Raw genomic sequence first — 13,082 nt, forward strand, 5'->3', positions numbered from 1 at the left:
GGAATAATGACTAGCAATGGGGAGAGTCACAACCAATTCATTACTAAAATCAGCTCAAGTAATGAAGTCTTCAATGAATTGCTAAAGCAAATTAAAGTGGATTCAAAGTTCCCTTGACAAAGCCATTCTTGCTCCCTTAAGTTCAGATGCTTATTCTTTTTCTTTTTTGTTGTTGTTTTTTGTTTGTTTGTTTTTGTTTGTTTTGGGTTTTTTGCTTCCATGTTTTAATCATGTGCCAGGCATTGAGCTAAGAAAAAGGGGAGGACTCACAGTTGAGGCCCTGGGAATCGCGCTAATTATCCACCCTCAGCAGTAGTAAAAGGCAGAGCAGGTGTGAAGGGCACTTGTTTGTTTCAAAACAAAGATAATATTTCCTTTGTCATGGCTGTAGGAATCACCCATTTTTACTTTTATTAAAAATACAGGCCAGGTGTGGTGGGTCACACCTGTAATCCCATCATTTTGGGAGGCCAAGGTGGGAGGATCATTTGAGCCCAGGAGTTGGAGACCAGCCTGGGCAACAAGATGAAACCCCATGTCTACAAAACATGTAAGAATTAGCTGGCCGTGGTGGTGCATGCCTGTAGTCCCAGCTTCTTGGGAGGCTGAGGCTGGAAGATCGCATGTGCTCAGAAATTGAAGCTGCAGTGAGCTGTGATTGCATCACTGCACTCCATCCTGGGCAACAAAGTGAAATCCTGTCTCAAAAAACAAAAACAGGCCAGGCATGGTGGCTCACACCTGTAACCCCAGCACTTTGGGAGGCCAAGGCAGGCAGATGACCTGAGGTCAGGAGTTCAAGACCAGCCTGGCCAACATGATGAAACCCCGTCTCTACTAAAACTACAAAAATTAGCCCGGCGTGATGGCACATGCCTGTAGTCCCAGCTACTTGGGAGGCTGAGGCAGGAGAATGGCTTGAACCTGGGAGGCAGAGGTTGCAGTGAGCCAAGATCACACTATTATACTCCTGCCTGGATGACAGAGCGAGACTCCATCTCAAAAAAAAAAAAAAACAAAACACTGTGTGTGTGTGTGTGTGTGTGTGTATATATATATATATGGTACGTGTGTGTGTGTGTGTGTATATACACACACACACACACACACACGCGACAATAAATCTGCCACTGGGATATAACTGATGTTAGTATTTTAATAAACATTCTTCCCAATCCATATAGCTATTCACATATATGTGTAGATTCTATTTTTCATAACCATGATAATATCATATATCATATGGTGTGAAACTACAATCTGGTTTTCTCCCCCATTCTGTTTTATACCAGGAACTTCTTTCCATAACAGGAAAGCCCTGCAGAAGTTTTCCATTCTATTGATTTCCTGTTAATAATTCACCATTGACATCTGTGGAGCTATCAAAAAGCAGCTGTAAAAAAGAACAAGAAAGCTTTTTGTGTACTGATATGAACCACCTCCAAGATATGTATACGCATAAAAGACAAGGTTAGAACACTGTTTACTTTGCTCCCATTTGTGTAAAACAAGAGAGAAAAGAAAAAGAAAGGTGTCGTGGCGGGGGCAGCGGGGGGCAACATTTAAACATTTTTGCCCTGAGACTGGGTGTGGTGACTTATACCTGTGATCCCAGCACTTTGAGAGGCCAGGGCAGGTAGATTTCTGGGGCCCATGAGTTCGAGACCAGCCTGGGCAGCATGGTGAGACTCTGTATCTACAAAAAAAAAACTTAGCTGGACATGGTGGTGCCTGCCTGTAGTCCCAGCTACTCAGGAGGCTGAGGTAGGAGGTTCACTGGAGCCCAGGAAACCGAGGCTGCAGTGAACCATGATCTTTCCACTGCACTGTAGCCTAGGTGACAGAATAAGATCATATCTCAAAAAAAAAAAAAAAAAAAAAGATAAACGTATTTGCTCTGGAGGGGAAACCAAAGAATTGATGGTGCTGGTTGTGCTGGGAGATAAGACAGGGGGCAGACAGAGACCCGAGGGAGGAGAGAGAAGGGTCATTGTGTACCCTATTGTAGCTCCCACGGAATTTTAGACCACATGACTGCATGAACCTAGACAAAGAATGAGTGTGCTGTGGGGTTTTTTTGTTTGTTGTTCTTTGTTTTTTGTTTTTTTGAGACGGAGTCTTGCTCTGTCCCCAGGCTGGAGTGCAGTGGCACGATCTCGGCTCACCGCAAGCTCTGCCTCTCGGGTTTACGCCATTCTCCCGCCTCAGCCTCCGAGTAACTGGGACTACACGCGCCCGCCGCCGCGCCCAGCTAATTTTTTGTATTTTTAGTTGAGATGGGGTTTCACCGTGTTAGCCAGGATGGTCTCGATCTCCTGACCTCGTGATCCACCCGTCTTGGCCTCCCAAAGTGCTGGGATTACAGGCGTGAGCCACCGCGCCCGGCCATGCTGTATTTTCATGTTGTATATACTTCATTGCATATGTGTGTGTATGTATGTATTTTATTTGTATACAGTAGATAAATTTGTGTGATATTTAAATTATATCATTTATAGTGTATCTATTTGTGTCTTTGAGAAAACAGTTTATCACTGTATCCTCCACCTCTAGTCAAATGCCTGGAATATAAGGAGCTCGATGAATATGTACTCAATAACTTGATGTTTGAATGAATAAATACATTCTGATTATTAAATAGCATACTTGTGAGTTGCGATATTTTTTAGTTACTTCCACTTTTTTCAGTTTGGGTGTTCGGTCACAATCTGGGCACTGCCATGGAACATGTGATCCATATGAACAACGTCTGCCTTGTGGGCGGTGCTGAATAAATGTTTGAGGATCCCTGGGCCAACTGCCCTCAGGGTGCTTCCAGCTGATATGATCTGGAATTCCAGGATGGGATCTGGAAGACACAAGATTCAGTGGTCCTTTTCCTCTGAGAAGGGAATTGAGGGGTGGGAGGTAGGGAAGCTAAAAGAAGAATCCCAACCCAAGACCCACTTACCCAGAACACTTGCCCCTGGCCCGAGTGACTGCTTCAGCTCCGCAGAGCCTCCTTCTCTCTCTGACCCTCATCAGACCCAAAGGAGGGCTCTGCCTCCTGCACGCAGGCTCAGATGCCTGGGCAGATCTTCCCCGCAGCCTCACACCACTTTCTCCTTCCATCCTCCCACGCCCCGACTCCCTTCAGAGGAAAATTACCCCTGAGTCTTCACTCTTTCAGATCCTAACCTGGGATTCCAGGTTATACCAGCTGGAAGCACCCTGCGTGCAATTGGCCCGAGGATTCTTAAATATTTATTCACCACCGCAAATAAGACAGACATTATTCATATAGGTCACATGTTCCATGGCGATCCCAGATTGTGACAGGAAAACTAAACTAAAAAAGAAAAAAAAATGGAAGTAACTTTAAAAAAATTACAACTCACAAATATGCTATTTATTTTATTTTTTTATTTTTTTTAGACAGAGTCTCGCTCTGTTACCCAGGCTGGAATGCAGTGGCACAATCTTGGCTCATTGCAACCTGTACCTCTCAGATTCAATCAATTCTCCTGCCTCAGGCTCCAGAGTAGCTGGGATGACAGGCAGGTGCCACCATGCCCAGTTGATTTTTGTATTTTTGGTAGAGATGGGGTTTCACCATGTTGGCCAGGCTGGTCTTGAACTCTTGACCTCAGCCTGAGGTGATCCACCCACCTCAGCCTCCCAAAGTTCTGGGATTACAGGCTTCAGCCACCATGCTGGGCCACAAATATGGCATTTTATAATCAGAATATATTTATTCATTCAAACATCAAGTTATTGAGTACATATTTATCACACTCCTTATATTCCAGACACTTGGCTGGAGATTAAGGATACAGTGATGAACTATTTTCTCATAAAATAGTTTACAGGAGGAACAGAACAGTCTCAGCTAGAGGCAAGAGCTCTGGAGTCCAGCCATCTGTGCGGGAATCCCAGCTGGTCACTCACCTGCTGGATATCATTACCTCAGCCTCAGTTTCCTCATCTGTGAAATGAGAGTCATGATGATTGCATTGAATTCATCAGATTGTCATAAGTCTCCAATAAAATAATGCAAGTAAAATATCTGGTATAGAGCAAGCACTCCAAAAATCTCAGCTATTATTATTGTTATAATAGCACCCATTTTATCCAAGGTTGGATAGTCAGTGAAAGATACAGAAAAAGACGGGGAGACCTGGGCATTAATAGGAACAGATGAAGTAGAACTGATGAGTCAGGAAGCAGTGAAATTCAATTCACTCATTGAACCAATTTTTATTGACCACTCACTATAGCTCAGCATTCCACTGCGTACTGGGAACCAGTGGTAAGCAAAGACGGACATAGTTCCTATCTTCTTGGAACTTACAGACTGGAGGGGGAGATGGACATAAACCAAAGAATCACACGAATAACTGCTAAATTTTGACAATGACAATAGTTACAGAGGAGAGATGTAGGATGTTTCAAGAGCTGACGACAGGACTTGATCTAATGAGAGAGATCAGGGCAGGCTTCCCTGGGGAATAATGTTTGAGCTGAGAAGGGATTCAGGTTAAAAGATCAAGCAGCAGGTGCAAAGTCCCTGTGGCAAAGACATACACATGGAACTGAAAGAAGTCCACAGTTGCCAGAGAGAGGCTGCAACGGGGAGTGTAGAGTGAGGTGAGGCTGAGAGCAAAGTCGGGACCAGCCCTATGCAGGGTCTAATGGTAATAATGGCCACAAATAGGGTGGCAGCAATCGTATATTGATCTCTTGCTATATGCCAGGCATATTATATCATCTCATCTAAACTCATGACAATACCATGAAGCTAGTGCTATTATTTTCTGCGTTTTACAAATAGGGAAACAGGCTTGAGGTCATGTGGCTACCAAGGACATGAACCAGTTATGTTTAACTCAAGACCCCTTACAGTCTTAGACTCAGAACATCATACAATTTGTCATACAAATGAGGACAGTCCAGGGATACATTATTAATAACACTAAGACCACAGACATAACCCAGGACTGCCCCAAGCACTACTGGACAATATCTCAGAATTTTTTTTTAAATGAAAGTACTTTGTAAACAGTGATATCTGTTAAGAACTCAGAGACAATTTATCTGACCATAAGGTTCAGGAAGGAGAAAGATCTCAGTGTAACCAGGAGATCATTTTCTTGAACCAACGCCTCCTTCTGCTACAACACGAAGCTTCATTCCAGTCCCATATCTTCAATATATTTGACATTTTGAAAAATAATTAATTGTGTCAGTTTTATTAATGTTTTAAAATACAAATTAAAAATGTGACAAATGAGTGAGAAACAGCAGTCTGTTTTAATGAAAATTTCATACTCTCCATCAATAAATCATAAACTAAAGAGAACTCAACATAAGCCACAATATTCCTTGCCTGTCTGTGTAAGGGGTTACTTGGCAGAGGGTTCCACTTGGGAACTGGGAAGAATCTGGAATGCTGCAGGGCCCAAGAGGTCACGCTAGTGAGGACGAAAGGGGTCCGGCCCCAATGGGAATGGCTTAGAGAGATGTAACACAGAGGCCCCATATGAACCTTACCTCTAAGGGATCCACCACCCTGCGAGGCAGCTTTCAGAAACCAGAACAGCGTGGTGATCAAGAAAAAGCACCCTGGCCGGGCGCGGTGGCTCACGCCTATAATCCCAGCGAGGTGGGTAGATCACAAGGTCAGGAGATCGAGACCATCCTGGCTAACACGGTGAAACCCCGCCTCTATTAAAAATACAAAAAATTAGCCGGGTGTGGTGGCAGGAGCCTGTATTCCCAGCTACTGGGGAGGCTGAGGCAGGAGAATGGCGTGAACCCGGGAGGTGGAGGTTGCAGTCAGGTGAGATCGCACCACTGCACTCCAGCCTGGGTGACAGAGAGAGACCCGTCTCAAAAAAAAAGCACCCCAACATTAGGTTGAAATGCAGCAGAAGCACAGCATTGTGTGCCTGGAGAAGTCATCTGCTATCACCCTCTCTGGTTGAGATGCTGAGGATGATTCAGGGCGGGGGGTCCCTTGACCAAAGAGGATGTGAAACCAGGCACCCCTCTACTTTCCCTGCCAAGATTTCTCCTGCTTCAGACTCTGTTCCAACTGCAGGGCTCATTCCCAAACTTTGTGTCTAGAACCTCTACTGAAATGTTCTTTTCCCTGTTCTAACATCTTGCAAGAGATGCCTTATCCTACCTCTGGGTAACAATAAACCAGTTCCATCTATTTCACATTTTTAAAGAAGCCCAGATAAGGAGATGCAAGGGTCTCCCTGGGTCATCCCAGGTCATTCTAAATTCCCAAGTCTGCTCCTCCAGCACCATCTTGGAAAACTTTCATATCCGATTTCAGGTTTGCAAAGGGTTGGGTCTGACAGAGCTAGACCTGCTTTTCAAAAATTCTAAACATGTAAGAATGATTTGGCAGGGAGTGGTAGGAAATGCAAATTCCTTGGCTTTATAACATTCTAAATATTGATTCTGTGGGTTTGGGGTGGGGGAGGCCAGCAAAGGGGGTAGGAGTGTGCTTTGTACACAAGCAAGCCAGGTGCACTTTCAGAAGCACTACGCTTAATGAGCCTTGGAAGGAACAGGGGAATTGGAGCCTGGGGTTGGTGGGTTCTTTGAGGGAACTGGGATATTTCCAACCAGAATCTCCTCAGTCTCGACTCGCCAATCCTCCCGGCTCTTCCCCACATCCTCCCTCTGCACCAGAGTTTAGCAAATGTAGTCTTCTTAGACCAGATTGAAATGCCAGAATGTATGGAGATTAATCACAGAATAATACAAACTGCCGCTTATCATCTCCCATATATTTGACATAATTACCCTACAAGCAACATGAAAATGTTATACTGTAATAACTCCCAGCCAGGAGAAAAGGCAGCGTTGCTGATAACACGAAAATAGAGAAGAATACAGAACACGGCCCTTCGAAAACTTTTAATTAATTTTTCCCCCTTTCAGCATAATTGATGTCAGTTCAGGCTTCAGTGTTTCCGAAGTGCGTGGCCTCATAGCGAAGAAACTTAGGATCAGGCAGATTGCCTACAGAGCAAAGCTGGGCCCCAGTGGGGGACTAAGGAGAGACGGCATGAGGAACATTTGTTCATCTTTAAATACATAACTTAGACTATGTTCCTTTTTTATTTAAATTATTTTTATAGCTCCCCCTTGCCCTGCCCTGCAGAACGCAAAGACCAAGGTCCTTTGGTGTCACTGGGGATAATTCACGGTGTGGCACTTGCTTGTTACCTTGTCAATTTCACCTGCTTCCCCTCCCCACCAAGTGCCCTAGTGTGACTGAGTCGCTTGCATCATGCAATGCTGCACCTTGCACCATGCTTCATTCCTCCAAAACTTTACACTTGATATTCTATCTACCAGGACACCCCTCCACTGAAACTTCATCTGGCCAACCCAACTCATTCTTTAAAACTCAGCTCAGATGTCTTCTCTTCCCCAGAGCCTTCCTTTCTCAATGACAGCCAAGGTTTCTGCCTTGGGCTCCTAGACCCTCCTGACCTTCCTTCTAACATGGACTGTATCACCCTATATTGCATGAATCCACCTGTGTCTCTCCTCCTGTAGAATGTGAACGTATCACTCATTTCTATAGCCCAAGATCTGCACAATGTCTAGGATAGGACACGTGCTGAAAGAATATTTGAAGAATGAACAAATAAATATTCTCTATAGCTACTGGAGTAACCTAACACTTTGTCAATAACATAGGAACCTACACAGTAAATTCCTTGTGTAAAAAACCATGCATCTCTCTTCATAAACCACTGTGATTCACTGGTCAAACTGGCTTATGTAATCCAATATTTTCCTTTCACCTAGACTGCCAGGAAGCTCAAAGCTAAATGCCATGATAAACAATAACAACAGTATTAGCCTAGGTTTTGTTTTTGTTGACTGATTTTCTTTTTCCTTCACTGTGATTTTGTTGCTGTTTTTGTTTTCTGTTTCCCATTTACTGACTCATTAATAGCAACAACTTTATATAGGCAAACTACAAAGACCACGTAAAGGATATATGCAAGCCTTCTCATGCTTGCTTTATGTCTTATTTAACAGACAAGCACACCTTTTGGATAAGTAACAAGTGTCTAAGTGGCAAATGAATACTCAACAAATATTTGTTGAGCATTAACTGAGCCAGGCATTAAGCTGGGTCCTGTGCAGATACAGAAGAAAACACATGGTCTCCTCACTCAAGGAGTACATTGTTTACTGGGAAGTAAAGGGGGTGATATTTGAGCAGAGTCTTAATGGATATGTAGGAGTTCACTAGCAGAAGAAACAAAACCTGCTGAATTTTAAGAACGTCAAGTGACTTGATATTGCTACAAGACACATGTGAATGAGCAGTCAGCAGACAACCAACCTGTTGAGACAAGGAAGGATAGCTCATAAGATGCTTAGGAACAGACCTTGCTGATAAGTTTAGACTTTGCCCTACAGGCCACTGGTCTATAACTGTTTTACATAGGGGGACCCCTTTTCAGTGTTCAGAGATTTCATGGCAGTAGTCTCAGTGCAAATCGACTGAGAAAAACACATGACAGCAAAAGTCATAGTAAGTTCAGTGATGCATTTAAATTAATTTGTACTTTGTTCAACCCAATCAAATTTACAGACATTTGAAAAATAGCTGCGCCCAGCAAAACATACACTGCTCCCCTCAGAGATATCAATAAAATATGAATGTGTCTATTCCAAGTGGTTACTCTTCTCTCCTCAACATCTTTCCTTTTTTTTTTTTCTCTCTCTCTCTCTCTCTCTCTGTCTCTCTCCCTAATATCTTATCTTGTGAGGCTTGGCATTGAAATGCAGTTTCCACAGTGCATGTTGCCAGTGTGGTTATAACTCGTGGACCTGTTTTATCGGATGCTCCTGTCTTTTGTTTAATCAGGCCTATGCTGCACCCTTTCTCTTTTCTTTCTAGTTGTTCTCCTCTTTCTCCTATGTTCTTGATCACTAATCTATTTTTGGCTAGGCTCAGTGGCTCACACCTGTAATCCCAACACTTTGGGAGGCCAAGGTGGGATGATGACTTGCATCCAGGAGTTCAAGACCAGCCTGGGCAACATAGCAAGAGCCCTTATCTACAAAAAATAAAAAATAACTAGACATAGTGGCACATGCCTGTAGTTGTCCCAGCTACTCGAGAGGCTGAGGTAGGAGGATTGCTTGAGCCCAGGAGGTTGAGGCTGCAGTGAGCTGTAATTATACCACTGCACTCACCCTGTGCAACAGAGTTATACTCTGTATTAAAAAAAAAAAAAATCATCATCATCACCATCATCATCATCTATTGCTGTCAAGTTACATTTTGATGTGTTAATCTAAGTTTGTGGTCCTTAAATATTCATGTGTATCAGAACCACCCAGAGGGCTACTCAAATACAGATTGCTGGGCGTCATTCTCAGAGTTTCTAATTCAGTAGATCATTAGTGAGGCCTGAGAATTTGCTTTTCTAACAAATTCCCAAATGAGGCTGATGCCACTGATCCACAGGGGCCACACTCTGAGAAGTAGTGAGCTACCTTATCTCCCTTCTCCTACTATATGACCATTTCGTCTATGGTTTCATCGGTTTCTTATGTATTTTACCCTTCTTCAAATTCTGAAACCTTTGATTTCATAAATAAATGCTCAGCTAGGCATGGTGGCTCATGCCTGTAATCCCACCACTTTGGGAGGCTGAGGGAGAAGGATTGCTTGAGCCTAAGAGTTTGAGACCAGCCTGGGCAACACAGCAAGACCCTATCTCTACAGAAAATTTAAAAATTAGCTGGGTGTGGTGGTATGTGCCTGTAATTCCATCTGCCTTGGAGGCTGAGGTGGGAGGATCACTTGAGCCCAGCAGATGGAGGCTATAGTGAGCTATGATCATGTCACTGCACTCCAGCCTGGGAACAGAGCAAGACCCTGTCTCAAAACAAAAAAGAAATGTTCAAAATGAATAAAACAATTACATTAAGAGCATAAATGTTCATAAATACATACATACAATCTCGATGAACACTTTTACATGCACCATGATGTTTAAGATTGATTGTGTATACATTAAAGAATCCCTTAACTCATTTCAAACTGTTAAGTAAATCAACACAGATAATTTGCGTTCCTTCTAATTGTCACCTGTCAGTAATTGTAAACATTTATAAATGAGGAGCCAAGAATTTCATGTGATCTCTTTAGGTTTACATGTTTACCTGAGAGACTGAATGTACCGTCAGTGGCCAGATTCTATATAGAACCCTGAGCCAACTATCTGCAACGACCGGCCCGGACAGTATCTACAGGAACCAGCCCAGGGCACCAGCCTGCTCTCTGTAAGTCAGACTTGTAGACAGTCCGCTCACTCTATGTAGCAACTGGTTCAGGAAGCCAGGCAACAACCGCAGTAATAATCGGTCCCAAATGCCCAGGATTCCAAAAATAACTGACAGCTTCCCTAAAATTTTTGTCCCTGCATCCAACTGGGGATAAACCCAAGAAAGCTAAACAGACACCCCTACCAGATCACAGCAGATGACCACTTCTAATTATCCCACCTTCAGGTTCCCCATGACAACAGCTCCAATCAGAGCACACCGAGTCTTCTTTTCCTTCTGCAATAAAGGTTTCCCTCTCCTCTATCTACCTTTGAGTGTCTGCCAAAACGCAAGTGATGCTGGCTGACTCCCTTGCTACGGCAAGCTCTGAATAAATAGCTTTTGCTTGTTCTTATTTGGTTGGGCTGCGTTTATTTCTAAAGCTAGCTGGGAGGACAGGGGAAGGCCACAGCCAACTGAGCCTTGGGTAAATGTATCTAAGCATTACATAAAATACCTGTATGTACAAGACCCATTAGAATGTTTATCCAGTCTGCATATAATGGTTGCTGCAGGTACGTGTTCTCAGGCTGTTTTCTGGAATTCTGCTGAGGGATCGTGTGGTCTCACTGATGGCAAATACGGCTGGGGGAAAGGGGGAGTCGTCAAGGAATTTTTGAGCTGAAAGGTGTCACGATTTTTGCATTAAAGACACCATCCCAGCAGCTGTGTGGAGGATGAGGCGTAAGGAAGGGCGGAATGTATCAACCAGGATTTCTCCAAAGGGGTTAAGCAAGAACTCTAGACCAGATTCTGTCTCCATGGAGGCCCTTCCTTGTCCTGAAATGCATTCCCATTGCCCCTGAAAAGCCACGCTTTCTTTCCTTCTTTCCTTCTTTCTTTTTTTTTTTTTTTTTGAGATGGACTCTCACTCTGTAGCCCAGGCTGGAGTACAGCGGTGCAATCTCAGCTCACTACAACCCCCACCTCCCGAGTTCAAGCTATTCTCTTGCCTCAGCCTCCTGGGTAGCTGGGATTACAGGTGCACGCCACTACGCCTGGCTAATTTTTGTATTTTTACTAGAGACAGGGTTTCACCATCTTGGCCAGACTGGTCTTCAACTCCTGACCTTGTGATCCACCCGCCTCGGCCTCCCAAAGTGCTGGGATTACAGGCATGAGCCACCGCGCCCAGCCGGCACGCTTTCTTTACTGAACACAAAGGTTGGCAATGTTGTCTTCTCAGGCAGAAAGAGGTCGTTGCGTGGCCTCTGAGCGAAGTCTCGGGGAAGTGCGAACCACAGTCATGGTTATTTAATTACCATGAGAGACTTTCATCAGGATGCCAACAGGCAAGTTCACAGCTGAGAAACCCCTCTTAATTGCTGGGCTTGGGAGGCCCATCGTTCCTTCGATGGGCCTGTGGCTTGCTCTTTTGACCTCCAACATCTGGATTTGCTGGGGCTGTGGAAATGATTCCCAGTCCAGGTGATAGAAATGTCAGGAACAAGACTCTGACCAAAACATTTGGCCAGACTTTGTTAATTTCATGAGGAAGGGGAAATGCAAGTTTCACGCTCCTGGAACGGCTGCAAGCAAGACCCTCCGAAAAGCCTGTTCTTCAAATAAGTTAGTTAGACACCGTGAGTTTGAATCTAAGCTCCAGCTCCTAGTAACGGTGGGACCCGAACTGAGTAAGTGGCTTAGTTAGCCTCTCCACCCCCGGATTTTCTCATTTGTGAAAAGGAGATAATATGAGTTCCTGCCTCTCAGGGTTGCTGTGAAATGATGCATTTAAAGGGTTTGGCAGTGTGCCTGGCCCATAGCAAACTCTGGCGGTTATAATGCATGTTTCTTGAGTGCTGGGTGACACGTCTATAGTTTCCTACAGTCAAGGTCAATGATTCTCAGATACTAGCCATGTACGGCATGGCTTTACAACCTTTTATTATTATTACCTCCCTGATGCGTCTTTCAAACTTTTTTTCCTAATCGTCACCCCACACACACCCTTGAAATAATAGCACAGGTGCACTGTGTATCTGTTTCTGTACTGTGACCCTTTGCAGGGCCACAAACCATTGTATTATCCAACACCTTTTCACCCCCCTCCAAGAGCCAATTATCTGAGCAAAGATGAAATCTTATACGCATTTTTTTGTCCTTTTTCTTGTCCGTAGAGAAGTGAGCTAAAAAATGCCGTGTATGGATGTATAAAAAAAAAAAATACACCCACATATGGAAAATGCTTTGTTTTACTTTAACTGATGGGAATGACCATGTGAAATATTTCAATTTTATACAGTTGGTGGAGGAGCTAGTGTTCAAAAGAAATAAAGCATCTTTCAATTCAACAAAGAGAGCGAGAGAGAGAGATCCAGTTGTTGCCTGCATTAAGAATGCATGATCCAGCCGGGGGCGGCGGCTCACACCTGTAATCCCAGCACTTTAGGAGGTGGAGGCAGGTGGATCACGAGGTCAGGAGATCAAGACCATCCTGGCTAACACAGTGAAACCCCGTCTCTACTAAAAGTACAAAAAATTAGCCTGGCATGGTGGCGGGCACCTGTAGTCCCAGCTACTTGGGAGGCTGAGGCAGGAGAATGGCATGAACCTGGGAGGCGGAGCTTGCAGTGAGCCGATATCGCGCCACTGCACTCCAGCCTGGGCAACAGTGCAAGACTCCATCTCAAAAAAAAAAAAAAAAAAAAAAAACAATGCATGATCTCAGGTCGAGGGTGGTGGCTCCCACCTGTAATCCCAGCATTTTGGGAGGCCAAGGT

The 13,082-nt window shown here is 44.2% G+C and overlaps 1 protein-coding gene across 1 annotated transcript in view; it reads right to left on the minus strand.

Annotated features, from left to right (window-relative positions):
- Nucleotides 1–1,138: 1,138 nt before the first annotated feature.
- TMEM114 (transmembrane protein 114) overlaps nucleotides 1,139–13,082 on the minus strand; it is a 51,783-nt gene continuing 39,839 nt past the window's right edge. The window contains exon 3 of the mRNA XM_028840518.2: nucleotides 1,139–1,393. Coding sequence (XP_028696351.1) covers nucleotides 1,383–1,393 — 11 coding nt within the window. The 3' untranslated portion in view covers nucleotides 1,139–1,382. The remainder of the gene's footprint in view (nucleotides 1,394–13,082) is intronic.

This window comes from Macaca mulatta, chromosome 20 (assembly GCF_049350105.2).
Source record: "Macaca mulatta isolate MMU2019108-1 chromosome 20, T2T-MMU8v2.0, whole genome shotgun sequence".
In the NCBI taxonomy this organism is placed as follows: Eukaryota; Metazoa; Chordata; class Mammalia; order Primates; family Cercopithecidae; genus Macaca; species Macaca mulatta.